Source organism: Scyliorhinus torazame, chromosome 21 (genome assembly GCF_047496885.1).
Source record: "Scyliorhinus torazame isolate Kashiwa2021f chromosome 21, sScyTor2.1, whole genome shotgun sequence".
NCBI classification, from domain to species: Eukaryota; Metazoa; Chordata; class Chondrichthyes; order Carcharhiniformes; family Scyliorhinidae; genus Scyliorhinus; species Scyliorhinus torazame.
This window is the reverse complement of record NC_092727.1, coordinates 75,956,570-75,984,007: the sequence shown is the minus strand read 5'-3', so window position 1 is coordinate 75,984,007 and position 27,438 is coordinate 75,956,570. Positions and strand designations below refer to the sequence as shown.

Below are 27,438 nucleotides of genomic sequence, written 5' to 3'. Positions count from 1 at the left end.
ACTGGTCCTGTGGCGCGGATGATCACGCCAGGGATCCACGGGGCTCCCACCCCGAAATTTCAGACATAGACTAGACCAAGTCACCAGTCTCGAAGGTCTACATCATTGGGCCCCCGGCATGAGTCTCTCGTCGAGCAGTCTTCACGCTGCCTGACCCAGGAGGACGAGACTGAAGTGTGTCCTGAATCGTTGCCCCATGAGTAATTCTGCTGGTGGAATGGTGATGGCATAAAGGCGTTGTGTGGTAACTGAAAAGGAAATGTGCCAAACACGTCTCCCAGGATCCTGCAGACATTTATTTTCATTTTGCAAAGGTTTGGACCGCTCGTTTGGCCAACCAGTTAGAGGCCTTGAGCTTTGGGACAGTGTGGTGAGCCACGTATGGCTACGTAAGGCTGTTGTATCTCTGTTCACTATTGTTCTATTAGTATTATCTCCACTGTTGTATATACTTATTCTTATTGCTGTTCTGTTATTGGTTGTTGCTGTTGTACTGTTGGAATGTTATTATTGGTGCTGCTGTTGGCTCCGCCTGTGGCTCCGCCCAGCTGTGGAGGTATGAAGCCTGTTGATCTGGGTCAGCCCTGCAGTGCGGGAGGAGCTACAGGTCGGCACATATTTAGTTTATTAAAGCATCGGTTCACTGCTTCTCAGTGTCTCGTCTGAATTGATGTCTATCAATTTAATAAACTAAAATTTTGAGAATGGATGCTGCCCTCAAACCTGAACGTCTAAGGGCAGCACGGTGGCGCAGTGGTAGCACTGCAGTCTCACGACGCTGAGGTCCCAGGTTCGATCCCGACTCTGGGTCACTGTCCGTGTGGAGTTTGCACATTCTCCCCGTGTTTGCGTGGGTTTCGCCCCCACAACCCAAATATGTGCAGGCTAGGTGGATTGAACACGCTAAATTGCCCCTTAATTGGAAAAAATGAATTGGGTACTCTAAATTTATTTTTAAAAACAAAATAAAAAACCTCAACGCCTCGAACTGGACCCGCAGGCCGCTGAAGTGCTGGCTATCTTTGAGCATTGGCTCAGCTGCTTCGAGGCCTACATCGAATCCTCGACTGCTGCAGTTTCCCCGGCACTCAAGCAACGTCTCCTCAACGCCCGGGTGAGCCACCGGATCTTCCAGTTAATCCAAGATGCGGGCTCGTATACGGAGGCTGTAGATGTACTCAAGGAACAGTTTGTGAGGCCCGTCAACGAGGTCCTCGCCCGACATCTCCTCACCACGCGGCGTCAGCGCCAGGGTGAGTCGCTCGCTGAATATGCCGGGACTGCCCCCTAACGACGCGTCATTCGCCGCTTGCCACCAGTGGAGGACGCCTTCTTGGTCGTCGTCGCCGACGCGGCCCACCACGTGCGACCTGTGGGTGCCGCCACCTTGACCGACATCGTCGACGCCACCATTTTGTGATCATACTGCTGCCACAGATAGTCCTTCGTATTACCTCAGCTCGATCCAGCTCGACCAGTCCCGGCCTTAGCATCTGCGAAATTCGATGATGGCTGTCAAACTCAACGGGCAGGATGAGTCTTGCCTCTTCGAATCCGCGAGCACAGATAGTTTTGTCAACCCGGATATGGTAAGGCGCTGCGCCTTCCAGGTCCTCCTCGCAGACTATATCCCCCGCGTCCGGTTCGCACTCTGTACAGATCCGGGGGTATTGCGCGCAAACCTGTCAATACAAGACGTTGAGTACACCAACTTTAAGCTCTACGTCCTCCCTCATCTCTGCGCTCCCCTCCTGCTCGGGTTAGATTTCCAGTGCAACCTCAGAAGCCTAACACTAAAATTCGGGGGACCCCTGCCCCCTCTCACGATCTGTAGCCTCGCAACCCTGAAGGTCGCCCCTCCCTCACTCTTCGCGAACCTCACCCCAGACTGTAAGCCCATCACCATCCGGAGCAGACGATACAGTGCTCAGGACAGGGCCTTCATCAGGTCAGAGGTTCAGCGTCTCCTGGAGGAAGGGATCATCGAGGCCAGCAACAGTACCTGGAGAGCCCAAGTGGTGGTCGTCAGGACCAGGGAAAAGAACCGGATGCTAGTTGTAGCGCACAAAGACTCATGAGAGACGAATAGAGATGAAGTCGATGAGGCTTTATTAAGCGTGACTTGTTCCCCGCAGTTCAGCAACAGACTGGCCTGCGGGGGAGAACTCCTGGTTCTTATACTCCGCCTTCAGGGCGGAGCTAGGGATCAACAGCCAACCAGGACCCGGGATCTGTCAGCCAATGACATCACGGCTTCACAGTCCCACATGAACCCTAATGCATACTACCACATTCACCCCTTGTTAAAAATGAACCCGGCAGGGTGGTGCTTCGCATGGTGGTAGGGGTTTACAAGGCTGGTCCTGGGAGGAAAAAACTTTTGCATGTCATCACAGTGCCCTACACTGGGCTATGTACAGGATTTTTTGTTTTGAACCATTTCCAGTATTCGTAAGAGGGAAAAAAATGGAAAAAAAATTCTCGTGAATGTCCACAACATTCTAGTGTTACACCGATGCCACGAGTCGGTCGGGCGGTCTGGTCGTCCTTGTCGATCGCCTCAGCCCCGGTGGTGGTGGTGCTTGTTCCAGTGTTGTCGTCTCCGGGAGCTTTACAGTGTCTGCTTCTGCTTCACTCCTGGTCGGACATGGGAGGAGGACCGATCCTCCCGGGAAGGGGGCGGTCGCGGGGTGCGCCGGTGGCAGGTAGGGGGTGATTGGTGTCGGGGGGGTGTGCGTGTTGCCGGCGGGTGCCAGGTCTCGCAGGGAGACCGTGTCCTGTCGGCCGTCGGGGTACGCCACATAGGCGTACTGCGGGTTCGCGTGGAGGAGGTGAACCTTCTCGACCAACGGGTCCGACTTGTGCGCCCGCACATGTTTCCGGAGCAAGATGGGTCCTGGCAAGCCTCTGTCGACAGAGGGAAGGTCGTGGTCTGTATTAGGGGGCGGGCCTTGTCTGCGTACTGGGGGACCCACTGGGCGTAATATGAAAAGAACCCCAGGCAGCGTTTTAGGGCTTTTGAGCAGTGAGGGAGGGGAAATTCCATGAGGGGGCGCATACGTTCGGGGTCGGGGCCTATTATCCCATTGCTCACTACATATCCCAAGATGGCTAGCCGGTTTGTGCTAAAAACGCACTTGTCCTCGTTGTATGTGAGGTTCAAGGCTTTAGCGGTCTGGAGGAATTTTTGGAGGTTGGCGTCGTGGTCCTGCTGATCGTGGCCGCAGATGGTTACGTTGTCGAGATACGGGAACGTGGCCTGCAACCCGTGTTGATCAACCATTCGGTCCATCTCTCGTTGGAAGACCGAGACCCCGTTTGTGACGCCAAATGGGACCCTTAGGAAGTGGTATAATCGCCCGTCTGCCTCAAAGGCTGTGTACTTGCGGTCACTTGGGCGGATGGGGAGCTGATGGTAGGCGGACGTGAGGTCCACGGTGGAGAAGACCTTATATTGGGCAATCCGATTGACCATGTTGGATATGCGGGGGAGAGGGTACGCATCTAGCTGTGTGTACCTGTTGATGGTCTGGCTATAGTCTATGACCATCCTTTGCTTCTCCCCTGTCTTTACTACTACCACCTGTGCTCTCCAGGGACTATTGCTGGCCTGGATTATGCCTTCCTTCAGTAGCCGCTGGACTTCGGACCGAATGAATGTCCGGTCCTGGGCGCTGTACCGTCTGCTCCTAGTGGCGACGGGTTTGCAATCCGAGGTGAGGTTTGCAAACAAGGATGGGGGCTCAACCTTGAGGGTTGCGAGGCCGCAGATAGTGAGTGGGGGTATTGGGCCGCCGAATTGGAAGGTTCTCCAGCTCCTCCAAGACCGAGTTAGGGAACTGGAGCTGGAGTTGGAAGAACTTCGGATCATTCGGGAGGCAGAAGGGGTCATAGATAGCAGCTTCAGGGAATTAGTTACACCAAAGATTGGAGATAGGTGGGTAACTGTAAGAGGGACTGGGAAAAAGCAGTCAGTGCAGGGATCCCCTGCGGTCGTTCCCCTGAGAAACAAGTATACTGCTTTGGATACTTGTGGGGGGGACGACTTACCAGGGGTAAGCCATGGGGTATGGGCCTCTGGCACGGAGTCTGTCCCTGTTGCTCAGAAGGGAAGGGGGGAGAGGAGCAGAGCATTAGTAATTGGGGACTCTATAGTCAGGGTCACAGATAGGAGATTTTGTGGGAGCGTGAGAGACTCACGTTTGGTATGTTGCCTCCCAGGTGCAAGGGTACGTGATGTCTCGGATCGTGTTTTCCGGGTCCTTAGGGGGGAGGGGGAGCAGCCCCAAGTCGTGGTCCACATTGGCACTAACGACATAGGTAGGAAAGGGGACAAGGATGTCAGGCAGGCTTTCAGGGAGCTAGGATGGAAGCTCAGAACTAGAACAAACAGAGTTGTTATCTCTGGGTTGTTGCCCGTGCCACGTGATAGTGAGATGAGGAATAGGGAGAGAGAGCATTTAAACACGTGGCTACAGGGATGGTGCAGGCGGGAGGGATTCAGATTTCTGGATAACTGGGGCTCTTTCTGGGGAAGGTGGGACCTCTACAGACAGGATGGTCTACATCTGAACCTGAGGGGCACAAATATCCTGGGGGGGAGATTTGTTAGTGCTCTTTGGGGGGGTTTAAACTAATGCAGCAGGGGCATGGGAACCTGGATTGTAGTTTTAGGGTAAGGGAGAATGAGAGTATAGAGGTCCGGAGCACAGATTTGACGTCGCAGGAGGGGGCCAGTGTTCAGGTAGGTGGTTTGAAGTGTGTCTACTTCAATGCCAGGAGTATACGAAACAAGGTAGGGGAACTGGCAGCATGGGTTGGTACCTGGGACTTCGATGTTGTGGCCATTTCGGAGACATGGATAGAGCAGGGACAGGAATGGATGTTGCAGGTTCCGGGGTTTAGGTGTTTTAGTAAACTCAGAGAAGGAGGCAAAAGAGGGGGAGGTGTGGCGCTGCTAGTCAAGAGCAGTATTACGGTGGCGGAGAGGATGCTAGATGGGGACTCTTCTTCCGAGGTAGTATGGGCTGAAGTTAGAAACAGGAAAGGAGAGGTCACCCTGTTGGGAGTTTTTTTATAGGCCTCCTAATAGTTCTAGGGATGTAGGGGAAAGGATGGCGAAGATGATTCTGGATATGAGCGAAAGTAACAGGGTAGTTATTATGGGAGACTTTAACTTTCCAAATATTGACTGGAAAAGATATAGTTCGAGTACAATAGATGGGTCGTTTTTTGTACAGTGTGTGCAGGAGGGTTTCCTGAAACAATATGTTGACAGGCCAACAAGAGACGAGGCCACGTTGGATTTGGTTTTGGGTAATGAACCAGGCCAGGTGTTGGATTTGGAGGTAGGAGAGCACTTTGGGGACAGTGACCACAATTCGGTGACGTTTACGTTAATGATGGAAAGGGATAAGTATACACCGCAGGGCAAGAGTTATAGCTGGGGGAAGGGCAATTATGATGCCATTAGACGTGACTTGGGGGGGATAAGGTGAAGAAGTAGGCTGCAAGTGTTGGGCACACTGGATAAGTGGGGCTTGTTCAAGGATCAGCTACTGCGTGTTCTTGATAAGTATGTACCGGTCAGACAGGGAGGAAGGCGTCGAGCGAGGGAACCGTGGTTTACCAAGGAAGTGGAATCTCTTGTTAAGAGGAAGAAGGAGGCCTATGTGAAGATGAGGTGTGAAGTTTCAGTTGTGGCGATGGATAGTTACAAGGTAGCGAGGAAGGATCTAAAGAGAGAGCTAAGACGAGCAAGGAGGGGACATGAGAAGTATTTGGCAAGAAGGATCAAGGAAAACCCAAAAGCTTTCTATAGGTATGTCAGGAATAAGCGAATGACTAGGGAAAGAGTAGGACCAATCAAGGACAGGGATGGGAAATTGCGTGTGGAGTCTGAAGAGATAGGCGAGATACTAAATGAATATTTTTCATCAGTATTCACTCAAGAAAAAGATAATGTTGTGGAGGAGAATGCTGAGCCCCAGGCTAATAGAATAGATGGCATTGAGGTACGTAGGGAAGAGGTGTTGGCAATTCTGGACAGGCTGAAAATAGATAAGTCCCCGGGGCCTGATGGGATTTATCCTATGATTCTCTGGGAAGCCAGGGAAGAGATTGCTGGACCTTTGGCTTTGATTTTTATGTCATCATTGGCTACAGGAGTAGTGCCAGAGGACTGGAGGACAGCAAATGTGGTCCCTTTGTTCAAAAAGGGGAGCAGAGACAACCCCGGCAACTATAGACCGGTGAGCCTCACGTCTGTAGTGGGTAAAGTCTGGGAGGGGATTATTAGAGACAAGATTTATAATCATCTAGATAGGAATAATATGATCAGGGATACAGCATTGCTTTGTGAAGGGTAGGTCATGCCTCACAAACCTTATTGAGTTCTTTGAGAAGGTGACTGAACAGGTAGACGAGGGTAGAGCAGTTGATGTGGTGTATATGGATTTCAGCAAAGCGTTTGATAAGGTTCCCCACGGTAGGCTATTGCAAAAAATACGGAGGCTGGGGATTGAGGGTGATTTAGAGATGTGGATCAGAAATTGGCTAGCTGAAAGAAGACAGAGGGTGGTGGTTGATGGGAAATGTTCAGAATGGAGTACAGTCACAAGTGGAGTACCACAAGGATCTGTTCTGGGGCCGTTGCTGTTTGTCATTTTTATCAATGACCTAGAGGAAGGCGCAGAAGGGTGGGTGAGTAAATTTGCAGACGATACTAAAGTCGGTGGTGTTGTCGATAGTGTGGAAGGATGCAGCAGGTTACAGAGGGATATAGATAAGCTGCAGAGCTGGGCTGAGAGGTGGCAAATGGAGTTTAATGTCGAGAAGTGTGAGGTGATTCACTTTGGAAGGAATAACAGGAATGTGGAATATTTGGCTAATGGTAAAGTTCTTGAAAGTGTGGATGAGCAGAGGGATCTAGGTGTCCATGTACATAGATCCCTGAAAGTTGCCACCCAGGTTACATAGAACATAGAACATAGAACAATACAGCGCAGTACAGGCCCTTCGGCCCACGATGTTGCACCGAAACAAAAGCCATCTAACCTACACTATGCCATTATCATCCATATGTTTATACAATAAACTTTTAAATGCCCTCAATGTTGGCGAGTTCACTACTGTAGCAGGTAGGGCATTCCACGGCCTCACTACTCTTTGCGTAAAGAACCTACCTCTGACCTCTGTCCTATATCTATTACCCCTCAGTTTAAAGTTATGTCCCCTCGTGCCAGCCATATCCATCCGCGGGAGAAGGCTCTCACTGTCCACCCTATCCAACCCCCTGATCATTTTGTATGCCTCTATTAAGTCTCCTCTTAACCTTCTTCTCTCCAACGAAAACAACCTCAAGTCCATCAGCCTTTCCTCATAAGATTTTCCCTCCATACCAGGCAACATCCTGGTAAATCTCCTCTGCACCCGCTCCAAAGCCTCCACGTCCTTCCTATAATGCGGTGACCAGAACTGTACGCAATACTCCAAATGCGGCCGTACCAGAGTTCTGTACAGCTGCAACATGACCTCCCGACTCCGGAACTCAATCCCTCTACCAATAAAGGCCAACACTCCATAGGCCTTCTTCACAACCCTATCAACCTGGGTGGCAACTTTCAGGGATCTATGTACATGGACACCTAGATCCCTCTGCTCATCCACACTTTCAAGAACTTTACCATTAGCCAAATATTCCGCATTCCTGTTATTCCTTCCAAAGTGAATCACCTCACGCTTCTCTACATTAAACTCCATTTGCCACCTCTCAGCCCAGCTCTGCAGCTTATCTATATCCCTCTGTAACCTGCTACATCCTTCCACACTATCGACAACACCACCGACTTTAGTATCGTCTGCAAATTTACTCACCCACCCTTCTGCGCCTTCCTCTAGGTCATTGATAAAAATGACAAACAGCAACGGCCCCAGAACAGATCCTTGTGGTACTCCACTTGTGACTGTACTCCATTCTGAACATTTCCCATCAACCACCACCCTCTGTCTTTCAGCTAGCCAATTTCTGATCCACATCTCTAAATCACCCTCAATCCCCAGCCTCCGTATTTTTTGCAATAGCCTACCGTGGGGAACCTTATCAAACGCTTTGCTGAAATCCATATACACCACATCAACTGCTCTACCCTCGTCGACCTGTTCAATCACCTTCTCAAAGAACTCAATAAGGTTTGTGAGGCATGACCTACCCTTCACAAAGCCATGCTGACTATCCCTGATCATATTATTCCTATCTAGATGATTATAAATCTTGTCCCTTATAATCCCCTCCAAGACTTTACCTACTACAGACGTGAGGCTCACCGGTCTATAGTTGCCGGGGTTGTCTCTGCTCCCCTTTTTGAACAAAGGGACCACATTTGCTGTCCTCCAGTCCTCTGGCACTATTCCTGTAGCCAATGATGACATAAAAATCAAAGCCAAAGGTCCAGCAATCTCTTCCCTGGCCTCCCATAGAATCCTAGGATAAATCCCATCAGGTCCCGGGGACTTATCTATTTTCAGCCTGTCCAGAATTGCCAACACCTCTTCCCTACGTACCTCAATGCCATCTATTCTATTAGCCTGGGGCTCAGCATTCTCCTCCACAACATTATCTTTTTCCTGAGTGAATACTGACGAAAAATATTCATTTAGTATCTCGCCTAGGTTGGTAGGGTTGTGAAGAAGGCCGATGGAGTGTTGGCCTTTATTGGTAGAGGGATTGAGTTCCGGAGTCGGGAGGTCATGTTGCAGCTGTACAGAACTCTGGTACAGCCGCATTTGGAGTATTGCGTACAGTTCTGGTCACCGCATTATAGGAAGGACGTGGAGGCTTTGGAGCGGGTGCAGAGGAGATTTACCAGGATGTTGCCTGGTATGGAGGGAAAATCTTATGAGGAAATGCTGATGGACTTGAGGTTGTTTTCGTTGGAGAGAAGAAGGTTAAGAGGAGACTTAATAGAGGCATACAAAATGATCAGGGGGTTGGATAGGGTGGACAGTGAGAGCCTTCTCCCGCGGATGGATATGGCTGGCACGAGGGGACATAACTTTAAACTGAGGGGTAATAGATATAGGACAGAGGTCAGAGGTAGGTTCTTTACGCAAAGAGTAGTGAGGCCGTGGAATGCCCTACCTGCAACAGTAGTGAACTCGCCAACATTGAGGGCATTTAAAAGTTTATTGGATAAACATATGGATGATAATGGCATAGTGTAGGTTAGATGGTATGCTTCGAAACAAGTCAGCCAGTGTTTAAAAACTGCTGCTGAGTTCACTGCGACGGGGGCTGATCCTCAGGCATTCCGGGATGATCCTGAGCTCCATAGTCCTTTAAGCACGCTTAATAAATTGTAGCGCACAAAGACTCACGAGAGACGAATAGAGATGAAGTCGATGAGGCTTTATTAAGCGTGACTTGTTCCCCGCAGTTCAGCAACAGACTGGCCTGCGGGGGAGAACTCCTGGTTCTTATACTCCGCCTTCAGGGCGGAGCTAGGGATCAACAGCCAACCAGGACCCGGGATCTGTCAGCCAATGACATCACGGCTTCACAGTCCCACATGACCCCTAATGCATACTACCACACTAGTCGACTACAGTCAGACGATCAACCGGTGCACGCAGCTCGTAACCCCTCCCACGCGTATCTGATATGGTCAATCAGATTGCGCAGTATCGAGTCTTCTCTACGGTAGACTTGAGGTCCGTCTACCACCAGCTCCCTATCCGGCCAGAAGACCGCCAGTACACTGCCTTCGAGGCAGATGGCCGCCTCTTCCATTTCCTCAGGGTCCCCTTCAGCGTCACCAACGGGGCTTCGGTCTTCCAACGAACAATGGACCGAATGGTGGTCCAGTACGAGCTGTGGGCCACATTCCCGTACTTGGATAATGTCACCATCTGCGGCCATGACCTGCAGGACCATGACGCGAACCTAGACAAATTCCTCCGCACCACCCGACTCCTTAATTTAACCGACAATAAGGAGAAATGCGTTTTCCGCCCAACCTGGCTAGCCATCCTCGGCTATGTCGTGGAAAACGGTGTCCTAGGGCCCGACCCCAACCGCATGCCCCAAGGCCCTGAAACGATGCCTGGGGTTTTTCTCGTATTATGCCCAGTGGGTCCCCAACTACGCGGACAAGGCCCGCCCACTCATTAAGTCCACCATTTTTCCCCTGACGGTTGAGGCCCGCTTGGCTTTCAACCGCATCAGAGCCGACATTGCCAAGGCCACGATGCACGCTGTGGATGAACCCCTTCCATTCCAGGTGGAGAGCAATGCGTCACACTTTGCCCTGGCCGCTACCCTCAACCAGGCAGGAAGACCTGTCGCCTTTTTTTCCTGTACCCTCCATGCCTCCGAGATTCGACACTCCTCCGTCGAGAAGGGGGCACAAGCCATTGTGGAAGCTGTGCGACACTGGAGGCATTTCCTGGCCGGCAGGAGATTCACTCTCCTCACAGACCAACGGTCAGTTGCCTTCATGTTTAATAACACGCCGCGGGGCAAGATTAAGAACAACAAGATTTTGCGGTGGAGAATCGAACGCTCCACCTATAACTACGACATCTTGTATCGCCCTGGGAAGCTCAACGAGCCCCCAGATGGCCTGTCCCGCGGCATATGCGCCAGCGCGCAAACAGACCGGTTACGGGCCATCCACAACACCTCTGTCACCCGGGGGACACCCGGCTTCTTCACTTCGTCAAGGCCCGCAACCTGCCCTACTCCATTGACGATGTCAGGGCTGTGACCAGGGATTGCCAAATCTGTGCAGAGTGCAAGCTGCACTTCTATCAGCCAGACAAGGCTCACCTGGTGAAGGCCTCCCGCCCTTTTGAACGCCTCAGCATGGACTTCAAAGGGCCACTCCCCTCCACTGACCGTAATGTGTACTTTCTCAATGTTGTTGATGAGTACTCCCGCTTCCTGTTTGCAATCCCTTGTCCTGATATGTCCTCTGCCACATCAAGGCCCTGTGCAGCATTTTCTCCCTGTTTGGTTTCCCCGCCTATATACATAGCAATCGGGGCTCCTCTTTTATGAGTGAGGAGCTGCGTCAGTACCTGCTCAGTAAGGGCGTCGCCTCGAGCAGGACTACCAGCTACAACCCCCGGGGGAACGGGCAGGTGGAGAGGGAGAATGCTACGGTCTGGAAGGCAGTCCTTCTGGCCCTACGGTCTCCCGCTGGCAAGAGGTCATTCCTGACGCGCTCCACTCCATCCGGTCATTTCTGTGTACTGCCACAAACGAGACCCCCTCACAACCGTCTATTTGTCTTTCCCAGGACGTCGATCTCCGGGGTTTCGCTCCCAGCCTGGTTAACGAAACCTGGGCTGATCCTCCTACGGAAACACGCGAGGAGCCACAAGGCCGAGTGGGTTCAGCTTCTCCACGCGAACCCTCAGTACGCGTATGTGGCACACTGCGATGGATGGCAGGACACAGTCTCCCTCCGGGACCTGGCTCCCGCGGGTACCCCCGCACCCATTATCACCACGCCCCTCCCAGCCACCTCCCCACCCATTTCCCCACCTATACCTTCACCAACATCTCCCACAGTGTCCTTTAGCCCTGCCTCTGCGTCGTCACCCTATCCAGGACCTTGTTGTGCGGACGATGTGCTCCCGGAGCCAAAGGTTTCGACGCCAGTGCCCACGCCGCAGCCGGAGCTGAGGCGTTCGCAGCGAACAATTCTTCCTCCTGTGAGACTGAACTTGTGAGTCCCTTTCACCCCCGCCGGACTTTTTTTTAACGAGGGGTGAATGTGGTGAGCCACGTATGGCTACGTAAGGCTGTTGTATATATGTTCACTATTGTTCTATTAGTATTGTTATCTCCACTGTTGTATATACTTATTGTTATTGCTGTTCTGTTATTGGTTGTTGCTGTTGTACTGTTGGAATGTTATTATTGGTGCTGCTGTTGGCTCCGCCTGTGGCTCCGCCCAGCTGTGGATGTATAAAGCCTGTTGATCTGGGGCAGTCTTGCAGTGCGGGAGGAACTACAGGTCGGCACATATTTATTTTATTAAAGCATCGGTTCACTGCTTCTCAGTGTCTCGTCTGAATTGATGTCTATCAGACAGTCCGTACATGCCGGATGCCATTTGTAGCCATGAACAACGCAAACCCCTGGCAGGATAGCAGGACTTTGGCAAACCGTGCATGCTGAAGATGTTCCGCAGTCTGTCTATGGTGGTTGCAGTGGGAAGCCGGTGTACCTCTAGCCATTAGGAGTGGCCATCCAGTAGTATGAGGAACGTGACCCCTGGAATGGACCGGCAAAATCTATGTGGACACGCGACCATGGTTTTCTGGGCCACGTCTAGGGGTGCATCGGGGTTGCCGCCAGGGATTTTTTGTGTTCCTGGTATGGAAAGCAGTTGTGGGCCACCTTCTCGATCTCAGGATTCTAAATATAACTGCAATCCAGCATTATTATATGGCCACTTCCCTGTGTCCGTTGTGGAGGTCATTCAACAAGATGTGTGAGTCTGCTTGAGCTCGAGCACTCGCGTCTCCCACATCTATGGCAGCTTCGAGGTGTAGGCCTTCAGTTCGTCTGGCAGTGCCCTATGCTGGGCCCCATATTGGACCATGTGCCGGACCGGTGATAATTGTGGGTCTACCTGGGTCCACTCTTTTTTTAAGGGCTGCCTTTACCGGCAGGGTCTTAAAAAGTGGAGGGTGGCTGTCACCTCCGCAGCTGCGTTGGGTGCTGCCAGATTTGTAGGGAGGGACAGGTGGCTTAACACGTCGGCATGCGGAATACTTGTGCCCGGACGATGCTCCTGGGTATATTTGTAAGCGGCGAGTAGCAACACCCATCGATGGACCTGGGCAGACGCAATCGGCACGATCACTCAGTCCTCTTTAAACAACCCCAGCAGGGGCTTGTGGTCCGTGTGTATCGTGAATGTGCATCCATAAACGTAATGTTGGAATTTTTACACCGTGAATATGATGGCCAAACCTTCGTTTTCCACCAGCGCATAATTCTGTTTGGCGTCCGCAAGTGTGTGGGACAGAAACCTATTGGCCACTTTGGGCCGTCGGGCATGCAGTTTGCCAGGACCGCTCCGACGCCGTATGGTGAGGCAGTGCACTTAAGGAGCAAATGTTTTGATGGGTAGAAATGGGTTAGTAACTCGTGCAACGAGAAGCGCCGTTTTACCTCTTGGAAAGTCCTCTGGTGCGAGGGGCCCCAGTCGCATCGCTGTCCTTTCTTCAATAGTTGGTGGAGCGGGTTGAGCAACATAGCCATCCGGAAATGAATTTCCCCTAATAATTCCGTCGGGTCATGAGGGATGGGGGCCTGACAGATCGCCCGTACCTTGTTCTCCACCGATGGAGGCTCCTGCTTTACACCCGGTAGCCCAAATATGTGACCTCAGGCGCATGTAAAGCACACTTCTCTCTCCGTAGATGGACCCCGGCCCAAGCAAACCATTCGCAGACCTCGGTGAGGTTCTCCATGTGTTCCCTGCAGGAGGTTCCAGTAATGAGGATGTTGTCCAGTTAGGCGGCCACCCTTGGAAATCTGGGTAATATGTTCTCCATGACATGCTGGAATATTGCACAGGCCGAGGAGACCCCAAATGGCAAACGGGTGTACTCGTACACACCCTGATGAGCGTTGCTCGTTACATATTTCCACTGCAGGTGTGCGTGGCTCATGTCCAGATTTGTGAATATCTTGCCCACACTGAGCCTGGCGTAAATGTCTTCAACTCAAGGGACCGCCTAATGGTCGTGACAGGACACGTGGTCGACGGTCATCTTGTAGTTGCCACACAGTTGCACTGACCCATCGGACTTCATTACTGGAGCCACTGGTGTTGCCCAATCTGTGAAATGGACGGGGCAGATAAGGCCCAACGGGTTCAGCTCACAGTCGACCTTGGATCGAAGTGCGTGTAGTACAGGGCGGATGTGGAAATACCTGGGTTGAGTGTTCTCATCCACGCTGATCGTGGCCATTGCTCTCTTTATTGTACCGAGGCCTTCTGAAAAACCCGATGGAAATTTAGCCAGCAACCCTTCTGGACCACGGGAGAACATTTCGTACACACACTGCCAATCCAGTCGCAGATGTCGCAGCCAATTGCGCCCAAATAGGCTTGGTCTGTCAGTGCTTACTACCACCAATAGTGGGCATGTGGGCTGATCCCCATATACCATGGACACATGGGCAGTGCTCTTGATTGCCAAAGGTTCTCCAGTATGGGTGGTCAGCCAGGCTCCTGTATCCCTATGTTCCAGCGTCTGGAGACTGGCCTGGATTGCTATGAATGTACGGAGACGGAGACCGCCGCCCCGTGTCAAGCTCCATCTCGGTGGGACGTCCATTAATCTGCAGAGTCACCCGGACAGGTGCGGCCCTGGGGCCCATGACACAGTGTAGCGGCAGAGGTGGTTCCTCAGCCTCCAGGTCTTCCAGGGAGTGTGTTCAGCATCTCGGGAGAAGATGATGATTGGCCTGTTGCCTGGGAACGGCTTCTTTATGTGGCCTCCAGGAGTCTTGTTTCTGGCCTCGTGTTCCACTTAATGTGGGCGGCCACCTTCTGGGAGTATTGAGTCGGAAAAGACTGCCGGTTGCTCCGGGGCGTGTCTCGGCGGCGGTCATTATCATAGGATTTACAGTGCAGAAGGAGGCCATTCGGCCCATCGAGTCTGCCCCGGCTCTTGGAAAGAGCACCCTACCCAAGGTCAACACCTCCACCTTATCCCCATAACCCAGTAACCCCACCCAACACTAAGGGCAATTTTGGACACTAAGGGCAATTTATCATGGCCAATCCACCTAACCTGCACATCTTTGGACTGTGGGAGGAAACCGGAGCACCCAGAGGAAACCCACGCACACACGGGGAGGATGTGCAGACTCCACACAGACAGTGACTCAAGCCAGAATCGAACCTGGGACCCTGGAGCTGTGAAGCAATTGTGCTATCCACAATGCTACCGTGCTGCCCTGCGATGACTCCCATCGTGTGAAGACCCCGGTTGTTTGTTACTGGTAGCTGCCGGCCGGCGGTCCCTCCGACAACATGTTGAGGACCGCTAATGACCTGGAGTTCCTGGAGCGTGAGTTCCGTGCTCGCCTGGGAAAGTGCTATGTCTGAGGCCCTCTTCAGGGATAGGGGCATCTCCAACAGCAGCCTTCGCTGTGTCTCCCATCTTGCAGGCCATAAACAAATAGGTCCCTCGGGGACTCAGCCAGGGCAGCTCCAAACTCGCAGGGGCAGCCAGACCCTGCTGCCGCACCCTACTCCCCGTTTGACTCAGTTGAAGCCTGTGAAGCAGTATGAAACCGGTACCATCGGACCATGATAGGGGCCTGCAGATTCAGGTGATGGCTGACCGGGTCGACCAGTGCAGCGTAGTCGCTGCATAGTTCATCCGGGTGAGCAAGGTTTTTAAGTAAAGCGTAAGATGGTCTGCCAATGGCTGTCAGCAAAGTCATGGGCTAGATTGTCTGATTTGAAGACTAGGTGCCGACGCCGATGTTGGAATGTGGTGTTTTACACTCAGAAAACAGTGGAAAAGCTGCACCGATCCTCTGTCTGGTGGGTGGGCTACCAGGAGTGGAGCGTAGAGGCCCTGGCTTTAGCTGCAGATGTGGCCGGAGAATTGCCGGGCCTGTGGCCGCGGATGCGCACGGCGGCGACCTGCAGCGGCCGTGCCGAGCAATATGGTGCCACACCCGCCTGCCAAAAACTGCCCTCCTTTGACCAGGTTCGCCACCCCGGACCAACCCTCACCAGTGCCCCCAGCCCCCATCAAAGACCCCCCTGCCCGTGAAACGGCTCCCACCCGACTGTGGTGGCACTGGACTCAGTCCGCAGCCACCATGTCGGGTCCCGGAAAGAAATAGGTTAAGTGTCCCATGCCGGGAACTCAGCCCATCAGGGGCGGAGCATCAGGGAGAGCCTCAGGTGACATCCTGAGGACATCCCGATGACGCGTGGTGGACTCTGCAAGTACGCCCTTTTGGAGGGGGCAGAGCATCATAAAAGCGGCTCCACCCAGGATTTCGGCGCAAACGGGGTTTCTCCGGCCGATCGCCGAACACGATTTCAGCATCGGAGACCGTAAAATCCCTACCCTGCCTGTCACTCACTGTCCCAATAGCATTTGTTTGAAAAAATAATTGTACCTTTTCAACATACTGGGCCCAATCATCAATATCGGTGTCAAAGGTTTCAAGCTTACCAATGAGCGCCATTGCCCTGTTATTGACAGAGGCCTCTCCAAGTTCCGTTGAGGCTTGCTGGGGGTGCAGAGTCCTATGGTTGCGGTAGTTCCACTTTATCTTGTCGCCAGTGTTGTGATCAAAGGCAAGGACTCCGCATGTAGCCAGATAGACAGGATACAACAAGGTTTATTCTACTACTCCACAACACAATAACTCTCTACTCCACTCCCCTCAGGGTCCTCTTCCCCGACCTGGGTGAAGGAGATGCGGATGGGGGAGGAGGGTGCAGGGGGGTGGGGCAGGTGCATATGGGGTGTAGAGGGATGGGGGTGGGGCATCGGGGCGGTGAGCACTACCTGAACTGGGGTCCCTGGCCCAAGCCCAACCCCAACATCTGCCCATCTCTCCTCCACCCGTCAACCGTCTGCAGCCAACCCAGTACAGTCCAGGCCATCCTTCACACCCTTCTCAGAGCACTGAGCCAGATTGAAATGCTGTGAACATGTTTTACACAGAATTTACTGTGTAATTCCTGATGCGTTAGGCAGGTTGGTTCGATGTGGACTGCACTCGATGCAGGGAAGTTAGAAACAGACGTCTAACACAGGAGAAGATCCAACACTGTTTTATTCAACTAGATGAACTGCTGTACATATTCAGCTGTGGGTCGACACTATACTGATCTGACTAGTGACCTTGTAGTAGCCTGACCAGACTTACTAGCTACCGCATGGTGTTTGTGCTTGCTAGCTTGTGGACTCTGACTGTCTCAGTAGCTGGGTCCCGAAAGAGCGGGAAACCTAGTGCCCTCTGGCTTTATAGTGGTAGTGTCCTGTCTGGTGATTGGCTGTGCTGTGTTGTGTGCTTATTGGTCATCCTGTGTGTCAATCACTGCCTGTCTGCATCTCATTATATACATGAGTGCATATTATGACATCTCCCTTTTTTTTTTGAGTTAAATACATATATATATGCCTGATTATATACAAACGGTGATTGAACAAACGTATATACATGGGAAGGTGTCGATAGTGCATGGCAAACTAAGCAATATTTACAAGAGTTAAGTCGATGGAATCAGTCACAAAAATTTACAGATGAGTCTACAGATTCAGTCTTTGTGGCGGGCGACACAGGAGCCGCCTGCACATGGAGAGGTGGGATTGCTGCCATTGCGGTGGTCGCGTGGGCCAGCAGGATCGCTGGCAGATCGGTGGCCTCGTGGCAGGGTACGTCCGGAGGAAGCATGATAGTCGGCGGAGCACTGCGGTCAGGTGGTGGGCGTGGAACTTTTCGCAATGCCCGTCTGTTGCGCCGTAGCAGGGAGCCATCAGCCATGCGAACAATGAAAGACCTCGGGGCAACTTGTTTGACAACAACAGCTGTGGCTGACCAACCGCCCTCAGAAAACTGGACGCGAACATGATTGGCTGGAGCCAGCTCAGGTAAATCCGTGGCATGAGCATCATATGTGGCCTTCTGTTGGGCCCGGGACTGCGGCACTTTTTGTAGTACCATGAGGTGGTCAAGATCTGGAACATGTTTGGCTGGAACTGTGGTCCTCAGAGTGCGATTCATGAGCTGTGCCTGGCGAACGTTTCTTTGCAGGCTTTGATGACCGCCTTCGACGTGAGGTCGGACAGTTTCACCACTTCTGGGTAAATGGAGAAATAGTCGACCAGGAGTACATAGTCACGCCCCTTGGCGTGGAAAAGGTCTACACCTACTTTGGACCACGGAGAGGTCACGATCTCGTGCTGTTGCAGTGTTTCCTTGGGGGTTGAGCCGGTTGAAACTTCTGACAGGTGGGGCAGTTGAGGATCGTGTTGGCAATATCCTGGTTTATGCCCGGCCAGTAAACCGCCTCTCGAACTCTGCGTCGGCATTTCTCGACTCCAAGGTGATCCTCATGGAGTTGACCCAGCACCATAGCCTGCATGCTTTGAGGAATAACGATCCTGTCGAGTTTCAGAAGGACTCCCTCCACAACCGTCAGCTCGTCTTTAACATTAAAGAATTGGGGACATTGTCCCTTCTGCCAGCCATGGATAAGGTGCTGCATCACACGCTGCAGTAAAGGATCCTTGGCTGTTTCCTCACGAATTTGGACCACCCGTTCATCAGAGGCTGGGAGGTTGGTGGCACACAATTGCACTTGCGCTTCTATGTGGCAGATAACATAAGAACTAGGAGCAGGAGTAGGCCATCTGGCCCCTCGAGCCTGCTCCGCCATTCAATGAGATCATGGCTGATCTTTGTGGACTTAGCTCCACTCTCCGGCCCGTACACCATATCCCCGAATCCCTTTATTCTTTAGAAAGGTATCTATCTTTTTCTTAAAAACGTTTAAAGAAGGAGCCTCAACTGCTTCACTGGGCAAGGAATTCCAGAGATTCACAACCCTTTGGGTGGAGACCAGTCACCTTGTTCACACGGTGTTGTGATGGACCGGGGTAGGGCATCTGCAATGATCAGCTCTTTGCCTGGCGTGTAGACAAGTTCAAAGTCATAGCGGCGGAGCCGAAGAAGAATTCGCTGTAACCCGAGGTCATGTCATTTTAATCCTTCTGGATTATGTGGACTAGAGGCCTGTGGTCCATTTCCACCGTGAATTTCGGCAGGCCGTAAACGTAGTCATGAAACTTGACTATTCCTGTCAGGAGACCCAGACACTCCTTTTCGATCTGGGCATACCGTTGCTCAGTGGGCATCATGGCCCTGGAGGCATATGCCACTGGAGCCCAGGACGAGGAGTCATCTCACTGGAGGAGCACTGCCCCAATGCCGTCCTGGCTTGCATCAGTTGATATCTTGGTTTCCTTGGTTGGGTCGAAGAACGCTAGAACTGGGGATGTGGTGAGCTTTGCCTTCAGCTCACGCCATTCCGCTTCATGTGTGGGCAGCCACTGGAATTCCGTTGACTTCTTGACGAGATGGCGGAGGGCCGTGGTGTGGGATGCCATATTGGGAATTAATTTCCTGAGAAAGTTGACCATCCCGAGGAAGAGGAGGACCGTTTTCTTGTCCTCCGGGGTCTTCATGGTGTTGATCGCCAAGATCTTGTCGGCGTCTGGCCGCACACCCTGCCGCGAGATGTGGTCGCCTAGAATCTTTATATCAGGTTGACCAAATGAGCTCTTGGCCCTGTTGAGCTGGAGACTATGTTCATGAATTCGCTGGAAGACCTGCTTGAGGTGAACAATGTGTTCCTGCGGCGTTGTGGACCAGATGATCATGTTGTCCACGTATACTCGTACCCCCTCGATGCCCTCCATCATCTGCTCCATGATGCGATGAAACACTTCGGAGGCAGATATTATACTGAAAAACATGCGGTTGTAACAGTCGCGACTGAACGGGGTGTTGAACGTGCACAGCTTACGACTGGACGCATCCAACTGCATTCGTCAAAAACCCCGGGAGGCGTCCAGCTTAGTGAAGAATTTGGCATGAGCCATCTCACTGGTTAACTCTTCACGCTTCGGGATTGGGTAGTGCTCCCGCATGATGTTGCGGTTTAGATCCTTGGGATCAATGCAAATGCGGAGCCTGATGGCTTCTTTACGCATACCATGGAGCTGACCCAGTCTGTTGACTCCATGACCGTCAAGATGTTAGCCTGGTCTTGGAGGTCCTGTAGTTGCTTTTTCAGACGATCCTTGAGGGGCGCCGGCACCCGGCATGGTGCATGGATTACAGGGGTGGCGTTCGGCTTGAGCAGTATTTTGTATCGGTACGGGAGTGTGCCCATTCCATTGAATACACTGTGGTACTGCGTGTTAATGTCGTTTACGTCGGCTTGCAAATTTCCATTGGACAAGGCCGTTGCCGGTGACGATGACATGGTATGGACTCGCTGAACCAGGTTCAGGAGCTTGCAGGCACAAGCACCGAGCAGGGATGCCCTGTCAGGCCTAACAATTTCAAATCGTAACGCTGCCTTGATCGACTTGTTGGATACCCCTAGTTGACATGAGCCACTAGCAGCTATGGCATTGCCATTGTAGTCAAGGAGCTGGCAGGCCACTGGAAGAATGCATGGTCAGGCCGGATGGTGTCGAGGTCGGATTGTGAAATGAGGTTCGCAGACGTGCCAGTGTCCAGTTTAAATCGGATGCAAGCCTTGGTAACTGTGAGGACAGCACACCACTCGTCGTCGGGATCCACACTGAGGATCGAGAGGCGTTGCGCAGGTGTGATGGAGGCCAGCTCATGTGTGGTTATGATGCCCATCCGATATGGAGACTTTTGTCAGTCAGCATCAGGGTCCGTTGGACTGTCGGGATCAGAATCTGGCATGCCTTGTTGTATTGAGCGGATACTTCTGTGCCGCAGCTGGGATCGCTGGCTGCTGAGCCGTGGAGCGGATCTGCAGAGGGCTGCGTAGCGGCCAAGCTTGCCACACTGGAGACATCGGCATGCCCTTGCCGGACATTGCCACTTTAAGTGGGCAGAGCCACAATTCGGACACGTCATGACGCTGACATCAGTGCGATCCGTGCGCCATCGCGTATGCGCAGTGCGGTCGGCCGACGTACGCACCTGCGCAGTCGAGTTTTCGGTCTCGTCGTCCACTCGGTCGTGGCACGCATGCGCAGGGATCCGAGAAAAGCGTGCAAAACGGCCACTCTCCTTGATGCTCAGGCACTGCATCTGTGCAATGGCCTGCACCCTTTCTGCCTCGTGGGAGGCCAGCTTTGCAGTTTCTGCCACCCTGATGTGGGAGTAACGATCCTTGGCATGCTCATGGACAACGCACGTCTCGATAGCGACAGAGAGGGTCAACTGTTTGATTTTAAGGAGCTGCTGCCGCAGAGAGTCGGAGTGGAACCCGAAAACGATCTGATCCCGGATCATTGAATCAGCCGTCGAGTCATAGTACATGACTGCGCTATGATGTGGAGATGGGTCAGGAAGAACTGAAAAGGTTCATCCTTACCCTGAAGCCTCTGCTGGAAGATGTACCATTCAAAGCTCTCATTCACCTCAATGTCGCAATGGCTGTCGAACTTCAGCAGGACTGTTTTGAATTTTGTTTTATCTTCGCCGTCGGCGAATGTAAGCGAATTGTAGATATAGATGGCGTGGTCCCCCGCAGTGGAAAGAAATAGCGCGATCTTCCTGGCATCCGATGCTGCTTCGAGATCGGAGGCCTCGATGTACAAGAGGAACCTTTGCTTGAAGGTTTTCCAATTGGCGCCGAGGTTGCCGGAGATGCGGAGTTGCGGAGGAGGCTGGATGTTTCCATTTTGCTGGATGGCTGCTTGCTGGTCGATGCTGATTCACTCGAGGTAGGTCTGTCAAGATCAATATCACTCTGGTACCATGATGTGTTAGGCAGGTTGGTTCGATGTGGACTGCACTCAATGCAGGGAAGTTAGAAACAGGCATCTAACACAGGAGAAGATCCAACACTGTTTTATTCAACTAGGTGAACTGCTGTACATATTCAGCTGTGGGTCGACACTATACTGATCTGACTAGTGACCTTGTAGTAGCCTGACCAGACTTACTAGCTACCGTATGGTGTTTGTGCTTGCTGGCTCGTGGACTCTGACTCTCTCAGTAGCTAGGTCCTGAAAGAGCGGGAAACCTAGTGCCCTCTGGCTTTATAGTGGTAGTGTCCTGTCTGGTGATTGGCTGTGCTGTGTTGTATGCTTACTGGTCATCCTCTGTGTCAATCACTGCCTGTCTGCATCTCATTATATACATGAGTGGATATTTGACATACACAGAATTTACTGTGTAATTCCTACATGCATTGGACTTTCCAAAGTGCATTACCTGACACTTGTCCGGATTAAACTCCATCTGCCATTTCTTCGCCCAAGACTCCAACCAGTTTATGTCTTGCTGTATCCTCTGACAATCCTCTTCATTATCCGCAACTCCACCAATTTTTGTTTCATCTGCGAACTTACTAATCAGGCCAGCTACATTTTCTTCCAAAGTATTTATATGCACTACGAACAACAAAGGTCCTAGAACTGGAGCGAGATTCTCCGACCCCCCGCCAGGTCGGAGAATCAGCGGGGGCTGGCGTGAATCCCGCCACCGCCGGTTGCCGAATTCTCCGCCACCGGATATTCGGCGGGGGCGGGAATCGCGCCGTGCCGGTTGGCAGGCCCCCCCCCCGCCATTCTCCGGCCCAGATGGGCCAAAGTCCCGCCGCTAAAATGCCTGTCCCACTGGCCTAGATTAAACCACCTACATTCCCGGCGGGACAAGGCGGCGCGGGCGGGCTCCGGGGTCCTGGGGGGGGCGGGGGCGACCTGGCCCCGGGGGGTGCCCCCACGGTGGCCTGGCCCGCGATCGGGGCCCACCGATCCGCGGGCGGGCCTGTGCCGTGGGGGCACTCTTTCCCTTCCGCCTTCGCCACGGTCTCCACCATGGCGGAGGCGGAAGAGGCTCCCTCAACTGAGCATGCGCGGGAATGCCGTCAGCGGTCGCTAACGCTCCCGCGCATGCGCCGCCCGGAGATGTCATTTCCGCGCCAGCTGGCGGGGCACCAAAGGCCTTTTCCGCCAGCTGGCGGGGCACCAAAGGCCTTTTCCGCCAGCTGGCGGGGTGGAAATTCGTCCGGCGCGGGCCTAGCCCCTTAAGGTTGGGGCTCGGCCCCCCAAAATGCGGAGCATTCCGCACCTTTGAGGCGGCGCGATGCCCGACTGATTTGCGCCGTTTTGGGCGCCAGTCGGCGGACATCGCGCCGATACCGGAGAATTTCGCCCCTGATCCCTGTGGGACGCCGCTAGTCACAGGCTTCCATTCACAAACGGACCCTTCTACTGCTACCCTCTGTCTTCTGTGCCCAAGCCAGTTCTGTATCCAATTTGCCAGCTCTCCTCTGATCCCTTTTATGTGGAGAGACTAGAGAGGGTGAGATTATTGTCCATAGAGCATAGAAGGTTAAGTGGAGATTTAATAGTGTTCAAAATTCTGAAGGGTTTGGGTAGAGTAGATCGGGAAGAATTATAAGGGTCAAGACGTTGGTGGACACAGATTCAAGATAATTTGCCAAATAAAAACAATAAGAGATGAGCAGTATTCATTTTTTAAGCAGTGGGTTTTCGAGATCGGAATGTGCTGTGTGAAACCTCCAAAAGAGAAATGTAGATGGCTAAATGTAAAGAAAAATGTAGATGGCTATGAGGGAGTAATGGTGAAAGTAGATAACTATTACATGGGGCCAAATGGCCAATTTCTGTGCTATACTATTCTATGATTGAAAAGAATGTGACTTACCCCAGGCCATCACAATGTACCACCAGAAATACTTCCTCTCAGTGAAGAAGACGATGATGAGCGTGTGGAGATACAGGCCTTCCGCCAACAACCAGAAGAAGTTTGCAGTGATGCTGAACTGGAAAAAGGCGATTGCAGCTTTACAGGATGACTGGGAAAGACAGAAATTGATATTACCCTCATTTCTGACCCTTTATCCACCCTGCGTACAGTCCTTCTGTGAATCGCCCTCAGAGTCACGCATTGCACCAAACCCTATGGGGTGGCACGGTGGTACAGTGGTTGGCACTGCTGGCTCACAGTGCCAGGGACCAAGATATGTTTCCGACCTCAAATGACTGTAGGTGTGGAGTTTGTGTGTTTTACCCGTGGCTGCGTGGGTTTCCTCCGGGTGCTCTGGCTTCTTCCCACAGTCGAAAGATGTGCAGGTTAGGTATATTGGCCATGATAAATTTCCCCTAGTTGGGGTTATGGGGATAGGGCGTAGAATTGGGTTTAGATGGGGTGCTCTTTCAAAGGGTTGGTGCAGACTTGATGGGCCGAATGGCCTCCTTCTGCACCGTAGGGATTCTATGATTCGGTGATTCTATTTAAGGAGGGGGCCGATTTAACTCAATTGGCTGGACTGCTGGTTCGTAATGCAGAGCGAGGCCAACAGCATGGGTTCAATTCCCGCTGAGATTATCCATGAAGCATTCTCTTTTTTTTTCTTTTTGTTTATAAATTTAGAGTACCCAATTAATTTTTTTCCAATTAAGGGGCAATTTAACATGGCCAATCCACCTACCCTGCACATTTTTGGGTTGTGGGGGCGGAACCCACGCAAACACGGGGAGAATGTGCAAACTCCACATGGACAGTGACCCAGAGCCGTGATCGAACCTGGGACCTCGGCGCCCTGAGGCAGCAGTCCTAGCCATTGCACCACCGTGCTGCCCCTTAGGCCCCGCATTCTCAAACTTGTCCCTCACCTGGTCCTCGTGTTAAATCACCATAGCCTATTGTCATCTGGGACTATGAAGTCTTTACTTATGATGTGGAGATGCTGTGTAGAAACTTTCCTGGAGATCCTCTCCACTTTGAGCCGGCAGTTTGCGGTGTCGATGGTAGCCATGATGTGGAGATGCCACCATCTCCACATCATGGAGCCATGATGTGGAGATGCTACCATGCTACCAATGGCAGGGACTCTGTCATTCTTTACTTATTGTAAAGAATCATAGAATCATAGAATTTACAGTGTAGAAGGAGGCCATTCAGCCCATCGGCTCTGCACCGCCCTTGGAAAGAGCACCCTACTTAAGCCCACACCACCACCCTATCCCCGTATCCCAGCAACCCCACAAAACCTTTTTGGACACTAAGGGAAATTTAGCATGGCTAATCCACCTAACCTGCACATCTTTGGACGGTGGGAGGAAACCGGAGCACCCGGAGGAAACCCACACAGACACGGGGAGAACGTGCAGACTCCGCACGGACAGTGACTCAAGCCGGGAATTGAACCTGGGACCCTGGAGCTGTGAAGCAACAGTGCTAACCACTGTGCTACCGTGAAGTCTGCATTATCGTGAAGTCTGTGCTCAGGTTATTTAAAGCAGGTGCTCTCTTTACCTCTGGGATTTAGTGGACATTTGTTACATCATAAAACAGCAATGTTACAAGCGTTTTAACCTTGCTATTAAGACCTAGGATGTCAGCCGTAAGGTGAATGTTGGTTTTAATCAAGGTCACAAAAATGTCTGCCTGTGGTAGCAAATGATTTACACAACACAGTCCCGTTGGGCCAACCAACATGCCCGTCCCTCTCTGGGCCAGCTTTTATACTGGGTTCTTTTGAGCCCCAGCTGGGCGAGCCTCTGCCTACGAGCAGAGAAGCTCATATTTCACGACTTCCACACAGAGAGCAATCAGTGTATCCCCGGGGCCTCGTGGGGATTATTGCATTTGCTAATGTTGACATTCTATGGGATCTCTCCTGGTACAAGTGACTATGAGTCAAGGACAACATCAAGTGATATTTATTGTTGCGTCTACATTATTGGACCATATCCCAAGTGGATATTTGCTGATTGTTTCCAGCATCATTGGTGATGGCAGTAGGGTGAAGTGGATGAGTCGATGGGGTCAACTGCAGGGACTCTGCCATCCTTCGCTATATCCGGAACTGTGCCAGCCTTGGATGTAATATAAATGCAGCTGAATGGCACAAAATACAGATTGATTGATGGCAAAATGCAGGTTAAAGTGTGATTGATGGTTGGTTTGAGCAAGGCACAAACAGTGCTTTACTGCAAGAACATAAGCCTGCTCCGACTCTCAATGAAATCATGGCTGATCTTTTGTGGACTCAGCTCCACTTTCCCACCCGAACACCATAACCCTATATTCCTTTATTGTTCAAAAAACGTTCTATTTTTATCTTGAAAACATTTAATAAAGGAACCTCAACTATTTCACTGGGCAGGGAATTCCATAGATTCACAACCCTTTGGGTGAAGAAGTTCCTCCTAAGCTCAGTCTTAAAACTTATTTTGAGGCTATGCCCCCTAGTTCAGCTTTCACTCACCTGTGGAAACAACCTCCCCGTATCTATTCTATCTATTCCATTCATAATTTTATATGTTTCTATAACCCCCCGCTAAATTCTAAATTCTAACGAGTACAGTCCCAGTCTACTCAACCTCTCTTCGTAATTCAACCCCCTCAGCTCTGGAATTAACCTAGTGAATCTCCTCTGCACACCTTCCAGCGCCAGTACACCCTTTCTCAGGTAAGGAGATCAAAATTGAACACAATACTCCAGGCGCGGCCACACTAACACCTTATACAGTTGCAGCACAACCTCCCCAGTCTTAAACTTCATCCCTTTAGCAATGAAGGACAAAACTCCCTGTTGCACCTGTAAACCAACTTTTGCGACTCATGCACTGGGACATCCAGGTCCCTCTGCACAGCAGCATGTTTTAATATTTTATCATTGAAATAATAATCCCTTTTGCTGTTATTCCGACCAAAATGGATAACTTCACATTTGTCAACATTGTATTCCATCTGCCAAACACTAGCCCTTTCACTTAAACTATCCAAATCCCTCTGCAGACTTCCAGTGTCCTCTGCACTTTTGCTTTACCACTCACCTTAGTGTCGTCTGCAAACTTGAACACATTGCACTTGGTCCCCAACTCCAAATCATCTATGTAAATTGTGAACAATTATGGGCCCAACACTGATCCCTGAGGGATACCACTAGCTACTGATTGCCAACCAGAGAAACACCCATTAATCCCGACTCTTTGCTTTCTATTGCACCCGCTGCAGTAACTCAGCATGATTCCTTAGACAGCTCCTTCTAATCCCACGACCAGTACCATCTGGAAGAACAAGAGCAAACCTGGGAACACCACCACCTGGAGGTTCACCTCCAAGTCACTCGCCAGCCTGACTTGGAAATATATTGCCGTTCGTTCACCGTTGCTGGGTCAAAAATCCTGGAACTCCCTCCCAAATAGCACAGTAGATGTACCTACAGCACATGGACTGCAGCGGTTCAAGAAGGCAGCTCACCACCACCTTCTGAAGGGCAACTAGGGGTGGGCAATAAATGCTGGCCTAACCAGCGATACACACATCCCATAAATGAAGTTTAAAAATACACAAAGCTCTCACAACTAACATCAACACACACACATAAAAAGCATGGCACTTGTCAATCTGAATGTAAAAAACTTACTGGGGAAACTGAGAATGGTCCTTCGAGCCATCTTTGCCATTCATTATGATCATGGCTAATCATCCAACTCAACAGCTTAATCTGTTTTCTCCCAATATCCTTTGATCCCCTTTGCCCCAAGTGCTCCCTCTATCTGCTTCTTGACCTGGAGGTGGAGTGTTGTGATTCCATAATTGCTTTCAATCGACCCCACAGAAACCTGGCAGGCCACAAGAATATGATAAATAGGAGCAGAAGTGGACCACTTGGCCCT

At 51.6% G+C, this 27,438-nt stretch overlaps 1 protein-coding gene across 1 annotated transcript in view; it reads right to left on the bottom strand.

Moving 5' to 3' along the window:
• Nucleotides 1–27,438, bottom strand: part of LOC140398357 (vasoactive intestinal polypeptide receptor-like) — a 380,360-nt gene that overhangs the window by 54,663 nt on the left and 298,259 nt on the right. The window contains exon 7 of the mRNA XM_072486947.1: nt 23,453–23,603. Within this exon, the coding sequence (XP_072343048.1) occupies nt 23,453–23,603 (151 nt within the window). The remainder of the gene's footprint in view (nt 1–23,452; nt 23,604–27,438) is intronic.